At 49.8% G+C, this 21,929-nt stretch overlaps 1 protein-coding gene across 1 annotated transcript in view; it reads left to right on the forward strand.

Moving 5' to 3' along the window:
• The window catches only part of LOC140391964 (FRAS1-related extracellular matrix protein 2-like), a 322,439-nt gene that overhangs the window by 121,163 nt on the left and 179,347 nt on the right, over positions 1-21,929 (forward strand). The window contains exons 3-4 of the mRNA XM_072477063.1: positions 1,724-1,870; positions 21,301-21,531. Of these exons, the coding sequence (XP_072333164.1) occupies positions 1,724-1,870; positions 21,301-21,531 (378 nt within the window). The remainder of the gene's footprint in view (positions 1-1,723; positions 1,871-21,300; positions 21,532-21,929) is intronic.

A 21,929-nucleotide genomic window follows, 5' to 3' on the forward strand; every position in this document is an offset into this window, starting at 1 on the left:
ACTTGTGCCACCTTGGCACTGTTATCCTGGTCCCTGACTGTACCACCCTGGCAAGGCCACCCAGGTGCCAGCCTGGCACTGCCAAGGTGCCCAGGTGGTGCTGATGGGCACTGCCAGGGTGCCAGTCTGGAATTCTTCCTGCGCCGGGGATCGGGCCCAGGGGTACCCTGCCTGTGTGAGGTGGGGAACGGGCGGCCGAGGATCCCCTTATACTTGAGTTGGGAGGGTGGTCCGGGGTCATGTTGGGGTCGAGAGATCGCGGCGCCATTCAAACATTTTTAAATGGCACCCCAATCTCTTCTTGCACGGAAGAGAGGGGCACACATTCCCCGCCAGGGCTGGAAACAGCAACAGAGTGCCGTTAGGTGGCGGATTGTTCCCACTTGGCTAATCCCAACTGGAATGGGCTCTAATTTTTTTTGGTTTGATCGCACTCCCCATTTCATGTGACAAGCACTTGAAAATATTGTTATTATTGAAAAGGAAAAGAACACAGATTTGCATCTAAATGATGCAATGTACAATGATGCTCAAATATCAAAAACACTTGAAAAATTCTATTTCACCATCTCTAAAACTTATATGCAGATACATAATCATGGAAAGCATAATAAAACATAGTATCATAGAACCTCTGCAGTGCAGAAGGAAGCCATTTGGCCCATCGAGTCTGCGCCAACCCATGGAAAGAGTACCCTACCTAGGCCCACACCCCCATAACCCAGTAACCCATCTAACCTTTTGGACACTAAGGGGCAATTTAATATGGCCAATCCACCTAACCTACACATCTTTGGACGGTTGGAGGAAACCGGAACGCCCAGAGGAAATCCATGCAGACACGGGGGAAAAGTGCAAACCCCACACAGACAGTAACCCGAGGCTGGGATTGAACCCAGGTCCCGAGAGCTTGAGGCAGCAATGCTAACCACTGAGCCACCATGCTGCCCATATTATTGAGTTTGAACTCCAATCTTCTTCCAAACGACATACAAGCTATCTTGAACCTGTGGGGTAAAACTGGTCAATGTCAGAAGTGCGATAGCGAAAATGAATCAGCAGCTGGTTTTATTTTTCACTGAGGCCGATCTACTTTCCAATGACGTTCACATAACAATAGTTCAAAATCTTTTTGAATACCCACTTCTTATTCTCGCTGTTTCTTTTGCATGGTTTGAAATTTAAATTTAAAATGTTGGTGATATTTTCCATATAAATAAAAAGTGAGCCGGTGGAAAACCAGCTCTCGATTTACTTACACGCTGTTTTACGTGGCTGATACAGGCCAATTTCAAACCGTGTGAATTTCCTTAGCCATTCCCCAGACTGTGGTCTGAACCAAAGCAAAAGGCCAGGGCTTGGATATGCCAGATTCTAATTCAACTAGGACAACCTGCTCAGCCTTACAAAATCAAGCATAGCAGATTGCCCAGGGACATCTTATCCAGAGAGTGGGGTGGGGGGTTTCTCAGATGGTGCCAGAATTTCTAGCAGAGTGGAACAGATGGGATACATCTGTAATGCCTTGGGCATTCACCAGCGCCACGTAAAAGAGATGCCCTTCCACTGACCTGGCAAATCTGGAATCAGTGCTGGGATTGTCACCTTTAAATATTTGGCCCTATTGTAAATGTTATCCTCGTCTTCATAATCTACAGCAATGACTTATCAACTAATCATGTGCTTCTTGAATAAATTTGTGCTCTCGTCAATTATTCTGTAGGTGGTAATAAGTTGAAGAATCAGCTTTTCCGTTTGAACTGGGCTTGGATCTCGCTGGAAAAGGAGTACTACCTAATAGATGAGAATTCTAAATTCCTGGAGGTTTCACTGAAGCGCAGAGGATATCTGGGAGAAACCTCATTTGTTGGTAAGTACCATTCCACAACTAGAAATTGTTACAAAGGAGTGTGTGATTATATTATTTGTTTTATCATTTCCCATCTAAAAGGCACTGACTGATGGAATCAACAAGCACTACACTATATATTTTATCTATCTATCTATTTCTTCATGAGCTATCCATCGATGGGTATCTCCAAAGAACTGGCTTTAGCACTGTCAGTGTTATTTATGAACCTATAAATTCTGACAGGCTGTACATTTTATTGTGCTTTCTGTAATAACTCAAAAATAAGTGCATGTTAGGAGTTCTGAAATATTGTCCTAAATCCCAACATTATGGGTATGACATTTTCATTGGTAGGATACAGCTTTTCACTACTAATTGAAGCTATGTGGATGTAAAGAATAATAGAAAATAACACAAACACCTTGTGACGAGCAATGATCTGTGGATAATATTATTTACGAAATTACTGGAACAATGCCAAAACATCACTTTCAATGTGGCTGCCTTGTGATTGGCAGAAAAGTAATCGCTGCTTTAATTTCCATGATCTTCACTCCTCCCTAATGTGGCAGAAATTATGGTAACTTTCAAAAGTAACTTTCAATAGTAACTTTCAAAAGGGGTATAAACTTCAAAAATTGCATGGCTATAGAGAAAGAGCAGAGGAGTGAGACTTAGGGCAAGATTCTCCGGCCTTATTGTGCTCTCACTTGAGCGAAACAAGGCCAGTGAATAGCCGGAGAGGCCGAAAACGAGAACCACGGCAGGCGTCAAACAGTTTGCGATGCAACCGGCCCACTCCCGAAGGCAAAATCTAGATCTCACCGTAGTGTGGTGAGAAACCAATTATCATCACTTTTGCCCATTTTCCAAACAATTAACGGAAGCCACCTCATATCCAACGGCCTCCCGTCATTCAGCGTCCTCCCCAGCAAGTGCTCACGCTGGCGTTGATTAGTACTCCTTTTGAAAAACGTGAACCTGTCGGAAGGGCTTCTGTGGGTCGCCGAGGAGTTGAGTAGCTTGCCGTCCCAGTTGGGGGTGGGGGACCCTCGGATGGGGGGGGTTATTGGCCAAAATGGGAGGGTGGGAGGGGAGGCATTGGGGGAAAACGCACGCGATACCACCATGCCAACCCTGGATCATGTGTATCCATTCTGGGGCAACCATTTTCCCTGCCAGTCTGCCCCACTGACCACCCATAACCCCTCATCAACTGCTGAGGCTTCTGACCATGCGGCTGAACGCTATTGCGAATAGGGACTTGGCTATCCTGGTTAAGTGAGCACTTCACACAACCCAAGTGGATTTCCGTGGGTGGGCAGGCCATGTAACATGTGGGAGTTATTGTCTAGCATCCCAATCACACCTTGATGCACCTTGATGCCTAAACACTGCAGGAGGCAACAGCACACACGCAGCAGCCAACATCCGAACACCCGGGGATGGGATACAACTCTGGGACATGTCCACGGCCGGAGGGTGGGTGAGTGCCATAGGAAGAGGAAGATGCCTGGACGGAGGTCAACCCACATGGCGGAACAAAGTAACAGAGGCATCATTCTGATTTTGCACAAGGGTGTTTATTGTATGTAACAATTCCCCACTCTCCCGATGGCTCACTTGTCGGCGGCACATGCACAACCGTGTCGCCCTGTCCCATGTGCTGACTGTGAGACACAGCCTCATCAGAGGGGTTGTACTCTGGGGAGCTGGTGGCCACCGTCGCCAATCCAAGGGACGGGTCTGGGTAACCATCCAGCACCCCCTCCTCCCGCTCAGTGCCCATAGGCTTCTGGGGTTCACCTTGGGACAGAGAGGCAGCTGGTTCGAGCCCCGGCTGCCCCTGCATCATCCGGCTCATTAAGCCATGGCAGTTCCCCATGGTCCGCACCATCGTGTCGACCCCCACGGCGATGCTCCTCAGTGACTGGGACAATCTCTGCAGGGCCTCGGCAATGCCTGCCTGCGACTGGGACAAGCTCCGCAGTGCCTCGGCCAATCCCATCTGAGAGCAGGACATGTCCCGCAGAATCTCATCAATGTCAGCCTGGTACTGGGTGACATCCCCCAGTGAGTCGGACATTCTGCTGAGACCCTTAGCACGACCCACCTTCATGACTGGTGCCGGCATCGTGCACCAGTGGCTCACCTCTTGGTTCGTCAGTTGGTTCCTCACCTCTTCGGCGTCCGCCAGCCTCCGCGTTGGTGATCGCTCTGTCCTCGGCCACACCAGTCCCCTCCAGAGCACGTTCCTCAAAGATGGTAAGGATTCTTATGTCTGGCACACCACTGCCAGTCTGGGCCCACTCCCAGCGATTGTGGGAGAGCTTCTCCAGAGAAGACAAGAGAGGGCATCATTAGCCACACATGTGGTTCACAGTGGGGGCGGGGTTCCTGAAGGGGGACGTGGAGGGAGAGTTGGGGGTCTCATGGAGATTTGGGGGGTGGATGCCTGCGTGAGGCAGAAAGGTCTCAGTTTTGGGGGGGGTGGGGGCTAGGATTAATGTCTACTCACTCGTGCTGCCTGATGTAGGCCGATGACCTTTTTCCGACGCTGAAGGTCAGTCCTCCTAGTCACACTCCCAGCATTCACCCCGTGTCAGGTAGCTGACCCTCCGGGACCCTCAGGGGATCAGGACATCTCTCCAGGCCTCCACTGCATCTGTGTGCCTCCCCAGATCTGCATCTCCCAAACTTGGGGCCGGTCTCCTGGGCGCCATTGTTGTCAGCTGGCTGGGGTTAGCTGAGCGGGTGCTGCTCGACCTTGTTAGCGGGGGGGCCTGACGAGCAGGTGCTGGCGAATCAGCTGGCGAGCCTTCATTTGCGGCGAGAAGCCATGGGGCCTCGTTCAGTGGACCAATTTTAAAAAAAATGTTTTTATTAAGGCATTTATACACATACATCAATCACAACCAAAACCAAAAAAAACCAAACAGGTAATCGCCGAACAAGTAAATAACTAACACCCAACTGCCCCACCCTCCCTGCCATTCCCCTCCACCCACCCGGCCTCCATTTTTATTTAACTTCAAATTCCCACTTATCATCACGAACCTCTGGCTCTTATAACGTCTTGTAAAAGTCCTCGAAAACCTTATTCACCCCCACCGGACCTAAGACCACTCTTCCCCTCCCATCCTTCACCTTTCCGATCTCCCTCTCCACCTCCTGCTTCCTCAGTTGACGAGCCAGCAACCTACTCGCCTTCTCTCCATTCTCATAGACTGCCCACCTGGCCTTCCGCAACTGCCCCAGTGCCTCACCATAGACACCAGCCTGAACTCCATCTCGAGTTTCTGCCGCTCATTCAACAAACCCAGCCTCCGGGGTCTCCTTATACCTCCTATCCACCCGCATTCACCATTCACCAGCCTAGCCATCTCTACCTGCTCCGTCTTATCCCTATGTGCCCATATTAATATAAACTCCGCCCTGATCCATGCCTTAAGTGCCTCCCATAGTGTGGTGACCGAAACCGTACCCATATCATTCAGCTCCACATACCACTGAATGTCGGCCCTGACCCGCTCACACACCTCCTCATTTGGTAACAACCCCACATCGAACCTCCACTGCGGGCGCGGGGACCCCTACCGGTCCACTTTCAAGTCCACCCAATGCGGCATGTGGTCCGAAACCACAATCGTCGGATACTCCAAGTTGACCACCCACGCCAACGTCTTATCCATCACAAAGTAACCGATCCGCGAATACACCCTGTGCACATGGGAGAAGTACGGAAATTCCTTCGCCCTCGGTGAATCTTCGCCCTCCCCGATCTTCAAATGTGTTTCCTGTAAAAATGCCACATCCGCCTTTAAGCTCCTCAAGTGCGTGAACACGCTCAATCCTTTGACAAACCATTTCAGCCCTCTCACATTCCATGTGAGCAGCCTGTGGCCCCACCCCCCATCAGCTATAGACCCTCCTGGGCCAGCCCCCGGCCTACATCACATAACCCTCCAGGACCGCCCTCTGATGCCCACCGTTACCATTCCCCTCCTTATCGCACTTCAACAGTCCCGCCCCTGTCAGCAGCCCCCCCCCCCCCCCCAGCAAAACAACAATCCAACCCCCTCTAATGCTCTAATCACCTGCTCAACCCCCCCCCCCCCCCCACTGCGCTCCCGTGAACTAGCTCACCCAGTTAGCTTGGCTGCCCCCGCCCATGGCGCCAGCCACCCTACCCCCCCCCACTCATTCCCCTCCCCCTGCTGACACATTTGCATGGTGCAAACAACAATAACAATAAGAAAACAAAAGGTGCACACGCGCAGCACAATTATCCAGCCTCCCCCCCCCCAAAGAACCTCACTAGAAAGAAAAACGATCTTTGAGTGAAACGAGGTTCTCCCTTGACCGTCACCCCAAACAAAACGATACAATAAAAAAAACAAGCAGCCAAAACGACACAGAAAGAACCTGCATCCCCTCACACTTCCTCCAAATATCAATGTCCTCCTTCTCCTGCCAGTCCATTGTCTTTCACAAACTCCATCGCCTCCTCTGGTGCTCCAAATTAATACTCATGACCATTGTGGGTTACCCAGAGGTGGGCCGGGTACAACATCCCGAACTTCACTTCTTATAGAGGACAGCCTTGACTCAATTGGATCCCGCTCTCCTGTTGGCCAGTTCCGAACCCAGTTCCTGGTATTCATGGAGCTCATTACCCTCCCAGGTACATCTCCTCGTTTGCCTGGCCTACCTCAAGATCTTCTCCTTATCCATTGCCCTCGGCGACCTGTTCGCCAGTGGCTTCCTCATCAGTGCCTTGTGCACCCAATCAAGCCCCAGGGGCCAGTCAAAGGCCCCCTCCCCCATCAGCTTCTCCAGCATTTTAGTTACATAAGAGCCTGCGTCCTCTCCCTCAATGCCCTCTGGCATCCCCAAAATTCTTAAATTCTGCTTTCGGGAGCAGTTCTCCAAATCCTCTACCTTCTCCTTAAGCCGCTTCTGAGTCTCTCTCATCATTCCGATCTCGGTCACCAACGAGGTAAGCTGCTCCTCGTGCTCCCCCACTGCCTCCTCCACCTTCTGGTTCGCCTGGATCTCGGTCTCCAGCCTCAGCTCCACATGGTCGATCCCCGCTCTCAGTGGGTCTACCACCTTCGATAGGTTCTTATAACCTCTTGAGCCTCCCTCTGATGACTGCACTTTTCGTCCAGCTGCTACGTCAACCATTGGACTGGTATGGCCGACCCATTACTCTCCGCCATCTTTCCCTGTATCGCACAAAGAGTTTCTTGCTCTTGCAACTCCTTTCTTCTAAACCCACTTCTGGTCCATGAATCCATTCACCGGTGGAGTAGTCTTCCTCTGCCACCCCTTCACCCTTTTCCTTCAAAACATCCCCCCCCCCGGCAACCGGAGAATAGGACCGAAAAGTCCGCCTCGAGTGAGAGCTGCCAAATGTGCAACCACTCACTCCATGGCCGCCACCGGGAGTCGTTAAGTGGACCAATTAATGTTGAATAGCATTGATGGCCTTGCTGGGCCGAGCGCTGGGAAGCTCGTGGGAGTTCCTGCTCACTATAACACTTCGAAATCGTTCCAGAGAATCGCGCCCTTATTGTACAGCACTTCCAAAGAGCCAGAAAAGGTCTGATAAGCAAAATGGCCTTTGTCTGCTGTAGACTTCCAGGATTCTATCATTTTGTGACATTTACGCGTTAAGCAAATGAATAATCATGACAATGTAAAAATGGATAAATTTGGGACGAAATGTCCTTAGAAATTCTAGTTATCTCCCACGGTACTCTCATCAGGGCAGAGGAACTCGAGATCTGCAGCAAAAACTCTTTGCATGTCTGAGGTGTCAAAATATTTTCAGTGCAAGTAAGTTCATCGATCAAAATTAAAACATCTGCACAATTGAGCTTCAAATCTGAAGCAATAATCCAAAATATCAGTCTCATCAATTTATTGTTTTCTTGCTCTACTGTGTAACACAGAGTACAGAGCTCTGATGGATAGATACAAATTGAGCAGACTGGACACCAGCTGTCAAAACAAGTTAATATTAAAATTTTTGGAAGCTTCCGGATGCTGTGGTTTCTTTTCTGTGTCAAATGGAGTAAAGGCATGAAAGTGCAGAGCAAATTATTTGATTTCTAATCAGTTTTGGCAGAGGTTGTAGAAGGTTTCCAAGCTGCCTGCATATGCAGGACACTGAGAATCTGCTATTATATTCCACGGCTTGGCACAGATCGAAGTTTCTGCATTCCTAACCTTTGCCTTTGTTTTCTGTTGGCCTCGTTAGCTACAAAAAAATCTGCTTCTTTCCTGCCAAGGCTCACATTCAAAGTGTACTGTACGTGTGGATGAGCCAGCTGGCTTGACTGTTGTACCCATTTATTAAATGCATTGGGCAGGATTCACCGTCGGCCGACGCCAGATTCGGGAAATGCGATTGGGCGGAGAAATGGTTCCGACGCCGAAATCAGGTTTCACGCCAAATTGCAATTCTCTGTCCCTTGACAGCAGTGTCAATGCGTTGCAGAACGCATGTACAGTAAACACCCTTGGCATTTCATTAGCGGGACAAACCCGGTATTCTCTGCCTCCACTGGGGCGAATTCCCAACCTCGAGGTTCAGTTGCGCTGTTAAAAATCGTGAAACAGGACGACTTCCGGGTGCGGCGATGACCAGCTGAGTCGCACGTTTCGGCAGCTCCCTGTGAAACGGACTTTTGGGCTCTTGATAGGAGCCCCAACGGCAATTTTGACGGCTAAAAACACTGTGCGGTAAACCAGAAGGGAATCCCCCCTGGATACGGATGGAAAAAGGAGGAGAGAGTGGCCAGATTGCAGTGGATCCTTTAGAACAGCGGCAAGGAAGGCAAGCAAAAACCAAGATGGCGTCGGAAGGTGGCAGTTTAACATGGGGCCCTGAACAACAAGAGTTCTTGAAATGCTGTGTGGAAGAGATCAAAAAGGAAATGAAGAAAGAGCTGTTGGCCCCGATACTACAGGCGATCGAAGGACTAAAGGAGGAACAAAAGACCCAGGAGCAGGAGCTTCGGGTCGTGAAGGCAAAGGCAGCCGAGAATGAGGACGATATACAGGGCCTGGTGGTGAAGACGGAGACGCAGGAGGCACATCAGAAACAAAGAACAAAGAACAAAGAAATGTACAGCACAGGAACAGGCCCTTCGGCCCTCCAAGCCCGTGCCGACCATACTGCCCGACTAAACTACAATCTTCTACACTTCCTGGGTCCGTATCCTTCTATTCCCATCCTATTCATATATTTGTCAAGATGCCCCTTAAATGTCCCTATCGTCCCTGCCTCCACTACCTCCTCCGGTAGTGAGTTCCAGGCACCCACTACCCTCTGCGTAAAAAACTTGCCTCGTACATCTACTCTAAACTTTGCCCCTCTCACCTTAAACCTATGCCCCCTAGTAATTGACCCCTCTACCCTGGGGAAAAGCCTCTGACTATCCACTCTGTCTATGCCCCTCATAATTTTGTATACCTCTATCAGGTCGCCCCTCAACCTCCTTCGTTCCAGTGAGAACAAACCGAGTTTATTCAATCGCTCCTCATAGCTTATGCCCTCCATACCAGGCAACATTCTGGTAAATCTCTTCTGCACCCTCTCTAAAGCCTCCACATCCTTCTGGTAGTGTGGCGACCAGAATTGAACACTATACTCCAAGTGTGGCCTAACTAAGGTTCTATACAGCTGCAACATGACTTGCCAATTCTTATACTCAATGCCCCGGCCAATGAAGGCAAGCATGCCGTATGCCTTCTTGACTACCTTCTCCACCTGTGTAGCCCCTTTCAGTGATCTGTGGACCTGTACTCCTAGATCTCTTTGACTTTCAATACTCTTGAGGGTTCTACCATTCACTGTATATTCCCTACCTGCATTAGCCCTTCCAAAATGCATTACCTCACATTTGTCCAGGTTAAACTCCATCTGCCATCTCTCCGCCCAAGTCTCCAGACAATCTAAATCCTGCTGTATCCTCAGACAGTCCTCGTCGCTATCCGCAATTCCACCAACCTTTGTGTCGTCTGCAAACTTACTAATCAGACCAGTTACATTTTCCTCCAAATCATTTATATATACTACAAAGAGCAAAGGTCCCAGCACTGATCCCTGTGGAACACCACTGGTCACAGCCCTCCAATTAGAAAAGCATCCCTCCATTGCTACCCTCTGCCTTCTATGGCCTAGCCAGTTCTGTATCCACCTTGCCAGTTCACCCCTGATCCCGTGTGACTTCACCTTTTGTACTAGTCTACCATGAGGGACCTTGTCAAAGGCCTTACTGAAGTCCATATAGACAACATCTACTGCCCTACCTGCATCAATCATCTTAGTGACCTCCTCGAAAAACTCTATCAAGTTAGTGAGACACGACCTCCCCTTCACAAAACCGTGCTGCCTCTCACTAATACGTCCATTTGCTTCCAAATGGGAGTAGATCCTGTCTCGAAGAATTCTCTCCAGTAATTTCCCTACCACTGAAGTAAGGCTCACCGGCCTGTAGTTCCCGGGATTATCCCTGCCACCCTTCTTAAACAGAGGAACAACATTGGCTATTCTCCAGTCCTCCGGGACATCCCCTGAAGACAGCGAGGATCCAAAGATTTCTGTCAAGGCCTCAGCAATTTCCTCTCCAGCCTCCTTCAGTATTCTGGGGTAGATCCCATCCGGCCCTGGGGACTTATCTACCTTAATATTTTTTAAGACACCCAACACCTCGTCTTTTTGGATCACAATGTGACCCAGGCTATCTACACCCCCTTCTCCAGACTCCACATCTACCAATTCCTTCTCTTTGGTGAATACTGATGCAAAGTATTCATTTAGTACCTCGCCCATTTCCTCTGGCTCCACACATAGATTCCCTTGCCCATCCTTCAGTGGGCCAACCCTTTCCCTGGCTACCCTCTTGCTTTTTATGTAAGTGTAAAAAGCCTTGGGATTTTCCTTAACCCTATTTGCCAATGACTTTTCATGACCCCTTCTAGCCCTCCTGACTCCTTGCTTAAGTTCCTTCCTACTTTCCTTATATGCCACACAGGCTTCGTCTGTTCCCAGCCTTTTAGCCCTGACAAATGCCTCCTTTTTCTTTTTGACGAGGCCTACAATATCACTCGTCATCCAAGGTTCCCGAAAATTGCCGTATTTATCTTTCTTCCTCACAGGAACATGCCTGTCCTGTATTCCTTTCAACTGACACTTGAAAGCCTCCCACATGTCAGATGTTGATTTGCCCTCAAACATCCGCCCCCAATCTATGTTCTTCAGTTCCCGCCTAATATTGTTATAATTAGCCTTCCCCCAATTTAGCACATTCATCCTCGGACCACTCTTATCCTTGTCCACCAGTACTTTAAAACTTACTGAATTGTGGTCACTGTTACCGAAATGCTCCCCTACTGAAACATCTACCACCTGGCCGGGCTCATTCCCCAATACCAGGTCCAGTACCGCCCCTTCCCTAGTTGGACTGTTTACATATTGTTTTAAGAAGCCCTCCTGGATGCTCCTTACAAACTCTGCCCCGTCTAAGCCCCTGGCACTAAGTGAGTCCCAGTCAATATTGGGGAAGTTGAAGTCTCCCATCACCACAACCCTGTTGTTTTTACTCTTTTCCAAAATCTGTCTACCTATCTGCTCCTCTATCTCCCGCTGGCTGTTGGGAGGCCTGTAGTATACCCCCAACATTGTGACTGCACCCTTCTTATTCCTGATCTCTACCCATATAGCCTCACTGCCCTCTGAGGTGTCCTCTCGCTGTATAGCTGTGATACTCTCCTGAACAAGTAGCGCAACTCCGCCTCCCCTTTTACATCCCCCTCTATCCCGCCTGAAACATCTAAATCCTGGAACGTTTAGCTGCCAATCCTGCCCTTCCCTCAACCAGGTCTCTGTAATGGCAACAACATCATAGTTCCAAGTAGTAATCCAAGCTCTAAGTTCATCTGCCTTACCCGTAATGCTCCTTGCATTAAAACATATGCACTTCAGGCCACCAGACCCGCTGTGTTCAGCAACTTCTCCCCGTCTGCGCTGCCTCAGAGCCACACTGTCCCTATTCCCTAGTTCTCCCTCAATGCTCTCACCTTCTGACCTATTGCTCCCGTGCCCACCCCCCTGCCATACTAGTTTAAACCCTCCCGTGTGACACTAGCAAACCTCGCGGCCAGGATATTTATGCCTCTCCGGTTTAGATGCAACCCGTCCATCTTATACAGGTCACACCTGCCCCGGAAGAGCTCCCAGTGGTCCAGATAACAGAAACCCTCCCTCCTACACCAGCTGTTTAGCCACGTGTTTGTCTGCTCTATCTTCCTATTTCTAGCCTCACTGGCACGTGGCACAGGGAGTAATCCCGAGATTACAACCCTCGAGGTCCTGTCTTTTAACTTTCTGCCTAGCTCCCTGAACTCCTGCTGCAGGACCTCATGCCCCTTCCTGCCTATGTCGTTAGTACCAATATGTACAACGACCTCTGCCTGTTTGCCCTCCCCCTTCAGGATTCCCTCTACCCGTTCGGAGACATCCTGGACCCTGGCACCAGGGAGGCAACATACCATCCTGGAGTCTCTTTCACGTCCACAGAAGCGCCTATCTGTGCCCCTGACTATAGAGTCCCCTATAACTATTACTCTTCTGCGCTTTGACCCTCCCTTCTGAACATCAGAGCCAGCCGTGGTGCCACTGCTCTGGCTGCTGCTGTTTTCCCCTGATAGGCTATCCCCCCCGACAGTATCCAAAGGGGTATATCTGTTCGAGAGGGGGACAACCACAGGGGATTCCTGCACTGACTGCCTGCCCTTTCTGGTGGTCACCCATTTCTCTGCCTGCACCTTGGGTGTGACCACACTTACATAACTGCGATCTATGACGCTTTCCGCCACCTGCATGCTCCTAAGTGCATCCAATTGCTGCTCCAACCGAACCATGCGGTCTGTGAGGAGCTGCAGTTGGGTGCACTTTCTGCAGATGAAGCCATCCGGGACGCTGGAAGCCTCCCGGACCTGCCACATCTCACAGTCAGAGCACAGCACCCCGCTAACTGACATTGCGTCAATTAATTAAAATTAAAATTTGTCTTTTTTTTTTTTATAAATACTTTTTTTAAATTTCAAAGTTACTGTCAACTATCTGTTTCCTAGCACTAGATTTCTAATAGAAATGCGATAGCTAACTATAATATTCTCCGATCTCTGGCTTAGATATCCTCTAAATTATAATTAAGTTATTATGTTTAATTTGTTCCCAAATACTCAAAAAAATTTAGGTTAGAATCCCAACCAGCCACTCAGGTCACAGCTTTTCTGTGATGTCACTACAGTTTCCCCCCGACACACACAATTTGAAAAACAGGTATAAAAGTAAAAATCACTTGCTTACCTTCTGAGATGTTCTCAGGTTCTCTCGCTGACAGAGACTGCTCCTCCACCTCCAATCCTTGACCTGCACAATGCTAATAATATAATAATATAATATGGCACTTACCTTACACCAATGGGTCTTATTATTAGGTTAGAGGAGGAGGGCGGGTGGGAGACACTACACGTGTAGTGTCTCGGGTTTCCTCTCCACCAGAATTTATTGGTTGGGGGGGGGGGGGGGGGGGGGGGGGGGAGACTTGCCAGAGGTCGAACTTCCGGTTCCCGCCGAAATCCAAAGGGCTGCTCCTGTAAAGGTAAGTGGTTTTAAACTAACTACTCACCTCCCAGAAGGCCCCTGCGCACCGCTGCCGCCGAAATCCAAAGGGCTGCTCCTGTAAAGGTAAGTGGTTTTAAACTCACTACTCACCTCCCAGAAGGCCCCTGCGCACCGCTGCCGCCGAAATCCAAAGGGCTGCTCCTGTAAAGGTAAGTGCTTTTAAACTCACTACTCACCTCCCAGAAGGCCCCTGCGCACCGCTGCCGCCGAAATCCAAAGGGCTGCTCCTGTAAAGGTAAGTGGTTTTAAACTCACTACTCACCTCCCAGAAGGCCCCTGCGCACCGCTGCCGCCGAAATCCAAAGGGCTGCTCCTGTAAAGGTAAGTGCTTTTAAACTCACTACTCACCTCCCAGAAGGCCCCTGCGCACCGCTGCCGCCGAAATCCAAAGGGCTGCTCCTGTAAAGGTAAGTGGTTTTAAACTCACTACTCACCTCCCAGAAGGCCCCTGCGCACCGCTGCCGCCGAAATCCAAAGGGCTGCTCCTGTAAAGGTAAGTGCTTTTAAACTAACTACTCACCTCCCAGAAGGCCCCTGCGCACCGCTGCCGCCGAAATCCAAAGGGCTGCTCCTGTAAAGGTAAGTGGTTTTAAACTCACTACTCACCTCCCAGAAGGCCCCTGCGCACCGCTGCCGCCGAAATCCAAAGGGCTGCTCCTGTAAAGGTAAGTGCTTTTAAACTAACTACTCACCTCCCAGAAGGCCCCTGCGCACCGCTGCCGCCGAAATCCCGATATGTGGAAAGGTTGGAGGCACTGGAAAACAACGCAAGGAGGAACAACCTGAGGATTCTTGGTCTTCCTGAAGGTGTGGAAGGAGCGGACGTCGGGGCATATGTGAGCACGATGCTGCACTCGTTAATGGGAGCGGAGGCCCCGGCGGGTCCGTTGGAGGTGGAGGGAGCATACCGAGTGATGGCGCGAAGACCGAGAGCAGGAGAAATTCCCAGAGCCATAGTGGTGAGATTCCTCCGTTTTAAGGATAGAGAAATGGTCCTTAGATGGGCGAAGAAAACTCGGAGCAGTAAATGGGAGAACGCGGTGATCCGCGTTTATCAAGACTGGAGTGCGGAGGTGGCGAGAAGGAGGGCGAGCTTTAATCGGGCCAAGGCGGTGCTTCATAAAAAGAAGATAAAATTTGGAATGCTGCAACCGGCAAGACTGTGGGTCACATATCGAGGGAGGCACCACTACTTTGAGACGGCGGATGAAGCGTGGACTTTTATTGTGGAAGAAAAACTGGAATGAGCGGGTTATTAAAAAGAACGTTCGAACAAAGTGGTGGGGCGAATGTGGGGGGCAAAGAGGGGTTTTATGTACTAATCCTGCGATATGGTAACTTTTCTCTCTCCCACAGGTGGTGATGGGGGGAGGAGGGGAGGTGGAGGAGATGGGGCGTTGGCCATTGGGGGCGGGGCCAAGGGAGAAGCGCGGGCTTGGTTCCCGCACTATGATAATCATGGCGGGAATAGAGAAGCAGGAAGGAGGGGGCGTCGCACGGTGCGAGCCGAGGTCACGGGGGGGAGCCGAGGTCAGCCAGAGTTTGCTGACTTCTGGGAGCAACATGGGGGGAGTAATTACGCGAGCGGGGGATCTAGCGGGGGGGGGTGGGAGGGGGGAATTACTGGGTTGCTGCTGCTGGGGAGAGGGGGGAGCTGGTATGGGAGAGGATGGGCGGGGGGGCACCGCCTGGGGGAGATACAGCTGCGTGGGAACCGGGTGAGGAGCTGGAAAAAGGTGATGGCTAATCGACAAGGGGGGGGGGGTAGGAAGCCCCCCAACTCGGCTGATCACGTGGAACGTGAGAGGGCTGAACGGGCCGATAAAGAGGGCACGGGTACTCGCACACCTTAAGAAACTTAAGGCAGATGTGGTTATGTTACAGGAAACGCACCTGAAACTGATAGACCAGGTTAGGCTACGCAAAGGATGGGTGGGGCAGGTGTTCCATTCGGGGCTAGGTGCGAAAAACAGGGGGGTGGCTATATTAGTGGGGAAGCGGGTAATGTTCGAGGCAAAGACTATAGTGGCAGATAACGGGGGCAGATACGTGATGGTGAGTGGCAAACTACAGGGGGAGACGGTGGTTTTGGTAAACGTATATGCCCCGAACTGGGATGATGCCAATTTTATGAGGCGGATGCTAGGACGCATTCCGGACCTAGAGATGGGAAAGCTGATAATGGGGGGAGATTTTAATACGGTGTTGGAACCAGGGCTGGATAGGTCGAAGTCCAGGACTGGAAGGAGGCCGGCAGCAGCCAAGGTACTTAAAGATTTTATGGAGCAGATGGGAGGTGTAGACCCGTGGAGATTTAGCAGACCTAGGAGTAAGGAGTTCTCGTTTTTCTCCTATGTCCCTAAAGTCTACTCGCGAATAGACTTTTTTGTGCTGGGTAGGGCATTGATCCCGAAGGTGAGGGGAACGGAGTATACAGCTATAGCCATTTCGGATCATGCTCCACACTGGGTGGACTTGGAGATAGGGGAGGAAACAGGAGGGCGCCCACCCTGGAGAATGGACATGGGACTAATGGCAGATGAGGGGGGGTGTCTAAGGGTGAGGGGGTGCATTGAAAAGTACTTGGAACTCAATGATAATGGGGAGGTCCAGGTGGGAGTGGTCTGGGAGGCGTTGAAGGCGGTGGTTAGAGGGGAGCTGATATCAATAAGGGCACATAAAGGGAAGCAGGAGAGTAAGGAACGGGAGCGGTTGCTGCAAGAACTTTTGAGGGTGGACAGACAATATGCGGAAGCACCGGAGGAGGGACTGTACAGGGAAAGGCAAAGGCTACATGTAGAATTTGACTTGCTGACGACAGGCACTGCAGAGGCACAATGGAGGAAGGCACAGGGTGTACAGTACGAATATGGGGAGAAGGCGAGCAGGTTGCTGGCGCACCAATTGAGGAAAAGGGGAGCAGCGAGGGAAATAGGGGGAGTGAGGGATGAGGAAGGAGAGATGGAGCGGGGAGCGGAGAGAGTGAATGGAGTGTTCAAGACATTTTATAAAAAATTATATGAAGCTCAACCCCCGGATGGGAGGGAGAGAATGATGGGCTTCTTGGATCGGCTGGAATTTCCCAAGGTGGAAGAGCAGGAAAGGGTGGGACTGGGAGCACAGATCGAGGTAGAAGAAGTGGTGAAAGGAATTAGGAGCATGCAGGCGGGAAAGGCCCCGGGACCGGATGGATTCCCAGTCGAATTCTATAGAAAATATGTGGACTTGCTCGCCCCGGTACTGACGAGGACCTTTAATGAGGCAAAGGAAAGGGGACAACTGCCCCCGACTATGTCTGAAGCAACGATATCGCTTCTCTTAAAGAAGGAAAAGGACCCGCTACAATGCAGGTCCTATAGACCTATTTCCCTCCTAAATGTAGATGCCAAGGTCCTGGCCAAGGTAATGGCAATGAGAATAGAGGAATGTGTCCCGGGGGTGGTCCACGAGGACCAAACTGGGTTTGTGAAGGGGAGACAGCTGAACACGAATATACGGAGGTTGTTAGGGGTAATGATGATGGCCCCACCAGAGGGAGAAACGGAGATAGTAGTGGCGATGGATGCCGAGAAAGCATTTGATAGAGTGGAGTGGGATAATTTGCGGGAGGTGTTGAGGAGATTTGGTTTTGGAGAGGGGTATGTTAGATGGGTGCAGCTGTTGTATAGGGCCCCAGTGGCGAGCGTGGTCACGAATGGACGGGGATCTGCATATTTTCGGCTCCATAGAGGGACAAGGCAGGGATGCCCTCTGTCCCCATTATTGTTTGCACTGGCGATTGAGCCCCTGGCGATAGCGTTGAGGGGTTCCAAGAAGTGGAGGGGAGTACTTAGGGGAGGAGAAGAGCACCGGGTATCTTTGTATGCGGACGATTTGCTACTATACGTGGCGGACCCGGCGGAGGGGATGCCAGAAATAATGCGGATACTTGGGGAGTTTGGGGATTTTTCAGGGTATAAATTGAACATGGGGAAAAGTGAGTTGTTTGTGGTGCATCCAGGGGAGCAGAGTAGAGAAATAGAGGACCTACCGTTGAGGAAGGTAACAAGGGACTTTCGTTACCTGGGGATCCAGATAGCTAAGAATTGGGGCACATTGCATAGGTTAAATTTAACGCGGTTGGTGGAACAGATGGAGGATTTCAAGAGATGGGATATGGTATCCCTGTCAATGGCAGGGAGGGTGCAGGCGGTTAAGATGGTGGTCATCCCGAGATTCCTCTTTGTGTTTCAGTGCCTCCCGGTGGTGATCACGAAGGCTTTTTTTAAAAGGATTGAAAAGAGCATCATGGGTTTTGTGTGGGCCGGGAAGACCCCGAGAGTGAGGAAGGGATTCTTACAGCGTAGCAGGGATAGGGGGGGGCTGGCACTACCGAGGCTAAGTGAGTATTATTGGGCCGCTAATATTTCAATGGTGAGTAAGTGGATGGGAGAGGAGGAGGGAGCGGCATGGAAGAGATTAGAGAGGGCGTCCTGTAGGGGGACTAGCCTACAGGCTATGGTGACAGCCCCATTGCCGTTCTCACCGAGGAACTACACCACAAGCCCGGTGGTGGTGGCTACACTGAAGATTTGGGGACAGTGGAGACGGCATAGGGGAAAGACTGGAGCCTTGGGGGGGTCCCCGATAAGAAACAACCATAGGTTTGCCCCGGGGGGAATGGATGGGGGATATGGAATGTGGCAAAGAGCAGGAATAACGCAACTGAAAGATCTGTTTGTGGATGGGAAGTTCGCGAGTCTGGGAGCGCTGACCGAGAAATATGGGTTGCCCCAAGGGAATGCATTCAGGTATATGCAACTGAGGGCTTTTGCGAGGCAACAGGTGAGGGAATTCCCGCAGCTCCCGACACAAGAGGTGCAGGACAGAGTGATCTCAAAGACATGGGTGGGGGATGGTAAGGTGTCAGATATATATAGGGAAATGAGGGACGAAGGGGAGACTATGGTAGATGAACTAAAAGGGAAATGGGAAGAAGAGCTGGGGGAGGAGATCGAGGAGGGGCTGTGGGCAGATGCCCTAAGCAGGGTAAACTCGTCGTCCTCGTGTGCCAGGCTAAGCCTGATTCAGTTTAAGGTATTACACAGGGCACATATGACTGGAGCACGGCTCAGTAAATTTTTGGGGGTGGAGGATAGGTGTGCGAGGTGCTCGAGAAGCCCAGCGAATCATACCCATATGTTTTGGTCATGCCCGGCACTACAGGGGTTTTGGATGGGGGTGACAAAGGTGCTTTCAAAAGTAGTAGGAGTCCGGGTCGAACCAAGCTGGGGGTTGGCTATATTTGGGGTTGCACAAGAGCCGGGAGTGCAGGAGGCGAGAGAGGCCGATGTTTTGGCCTTTGCGTCCCTAGTAGCCCGGCGCAGGATATTGCTAATGTGGAAAGAAGCCAAGCCCCCGGGGGTGGAGACCTGGATAAATGACATGGCGGGGTTTATAAAGCTAGAGCGGATTAAGTTCGTCCTAAGGGGGTCGGCTCAAGGGTTCACCAGGCGGTGGCAACCGTTCGTCGAATACCTCGCAGAAAGATAGACGGAATGGGAAAAAGAAGGCAGCAGCAGCAGCCCAGGATCGGGGGGGGGGGGGGGGGGGGGGGAGGAACCAGAAGGACTCTCAGGGTTGTTAATATATACTGTATAGTATGTATAGGTCGTTGCTACAGATAATTATATATTGGACTGTTAAATTATATTTTTGGAGAGTGTTACTTGTGACAAGGCAGTTGCCAATTAGGGCTAGTTTTCATTTTTGTTATTTATTATTTATTCATTTTTTGTTTATAAAATAGGTCATTGTTATTTGTGTTGTTATAATATTGTGTAAAGGATGCACAATGTACTGTGTTGGTTGACCAAAAATTTTCAATAAAATATTTAATAAAAAATAAAAAATAAATCGTGAAACAGGCACCATGGCTGCTGAGAGAGAGAGAGATGGTATGGAAAGTGTCCAACATCGCCATAGTCTGCTGACAGCCGGGAGGCTTATGCACTGGTCGGGGGGTCGTCAGGAGGTAGGCTTTGGAGTTGGGGTGGACGGGCACGGAACACCATAGCCGTAGCCTGCCAGGCAGCCATGCGGCTGCGCACACCCCTGACTGTCCACTGTGAACTTAGGGCCACAGGTCGTCTGGGGTGCCATCTGTTGGCTGGGTTGGTGTGTGTGGCGAGTGAAGTGTGTATATGTAGCTCCAGCTTGTCAGCCTCCTGAGTGTCAATCCTGCACCGTTTCTCATTGGAATTGATTGCGTTCCATGTGGTGCTACCAACCCCTCCATCGTCACTGAATCAGTCCAGGTGCGGCGCCAGTTTTGCTGTCGTGGATGTCCACAAATCCTGCACAAGATTCAACAGTCTGAGGAACAGAGAATCCAGCCGATTATCTTTTAAAATTACATTAAATATATTACAGAAACGTATTTAAGTATATTCTTTTGTTGGAATGATGTAACACAAAGCACCATTTGGGCCAACCCCATTGGCTGGCTGCGGGAACCGAGAATCCCTCTGCCAACGGGGGCGTGCCGCACCGGAAAACGTGGCTGGCGACCCGGAGAATTCCCCCCTTGAGTTCCAATCTTACCATGGCAAGTTATGAAATTCCAATTTTTTAGGTATGTTCCAGTAAAATAACAAAAGCTTCTGGATTGTCATAGGAACATAGGAATTAGGAGCAGGAGTAGGCCATTTTGCCCCTCGAGTCTGCTCCGTCATTCAGTAAGATCCTGGCTGGTCTGGTTGGCGTCTCAACTCCACTTTGCCAACTGTCCCCCATGACTCTTGACTCCCTTGTCTATCAATCTCTCTAACTCTGCCTTGAATAAATTTAAAGACCCAGCTTCCACTACTTTCTGGGGAAGAGGATTCCATATACCTTTGAGAGAGCAATTTCTCTTCCCCTCCATCTTAAACGATAGACGTCTTATCCTTAAACTTTGTCCCCTAGTTCTTGTCTGTCCCACAAGAGGAAACAGCCTTCTGGCATCTTGCGATATCAACTCCCCTCAATACTATCACCTCTCATGCTTCTAAACTTCAGTGGGTATAGGCCCAACCTGTTCAACTTTTTCTCATCGACAACCTCTTCAACCCATGGGCTTTATTTTTCGATGGCGAGGTTTCCCACTCTGCCACTGGAAAAATTGGCAGTGAACGCACTCTGTGAAGCATGAATTGGCTGGAGGCGTGACTTTCTTCCCAATCTGATTCACTGGCAGTTTTCTAGACCCACATGGAATTGTAGAAATAAAATTCTGCACTTGAAGTGTTTTATTCATCTGCAAGTATTAAAGAAAAGATGCGTAATGTAGCTTCCAGAATTAAATTTTCTTCGATATGCTATGCTGAATGTGCATACATGATGGCTTGCTGGCTTCTTACTTCAATTTCTAGAGCAACAGTGAAATAACGGGGCGCTTAGAAAAATAGTGTAAGCTCCATGGTGTCTTTGGGCCTTGCTTGTTCTTCGCTTGTTCTTATGTTTCACGTTAATGAGATTGTCAAGAAATTTTGGTGTAAGCTGTTGTCCGCAAGATCAGTGCATAAACTAGTTAAAATTTTGTTGTTCCTTTGGCGGAATTCGATCAAGGAAATTGCAGCTTCTTATTATCTCTAATTATGCATTAAAATTACTCTTATCAAAGCATTTGCTCATTAGTTTTGCCAATATGAAGGCAATCTCTGAAGGGCTATGTGTTGGATTTATTTGGATTTTGACCCAGCTGCTCTTCATGTTCCATTGACAGGCATAGGTACAAAGGATGGCACAGCTGAGAAGGATAAGGATTTCAGGGGAAAATCCCAGAAGCAGGTGCAGTTCAATCCAGGTCAAACCACAGCGACTTGGAGAGTACGGATTTTGACAGACAACGAATACGAACTGTCTGAAACATTTCAGATTGTACTGTCTGAGCCCGTCATGGCTGTTCTTGAATTCCCAGAGATTGCAACTGTGGAGATTGTCGACCCGGGTGATGGTAAATATTTATTTAACTGTGCTGTATTTCTAGATCCCTAACGTGCATGAATTTATAACGTGGTGCACGTATCGTCAAAGCCTATTAAACATGACATTTTACATTAAGTAAAGCAGCTTTTAAAAACTCCGCTGGAATATCCTCAAGGAACATATTATGCATTTCTCTAGAACACACCTGCATTTTGTTTTGAATGAAATGTTCACAGTCTGGTAGATTCACAAATATTTCCATTCTTATCCCACTCATCATCTCAATGGTTCGGTGCTGAGACCCGGGTTCGATCCCGACCCTGGGTTACTGTCCGTGTGGAGTTTGCACATTCTCCCCGTGTTTGCGTGGGTTTCACCCCCACAACCCATGTTCAGGGAGGTGGGTTGGCCACCAGCTAAATTGCC

The sequence above is a fragment of the Scyliorhinus torazame genome, chromosome 15, assembly GCF_047496885.1.
Source record: "Scyliorhinus torazame isolate Kashiwa2021f chromosome 15, sScyTor2.1, whole genome shotgun sequence".
Classification (NCBI taxonomy): Eukaryota; Metazoa; Chordata; class Chondrichthyes; order Carcharhiniformes; family Scyliorhinidae; genus Scyliorhinus; species Scyliorhinus torazame.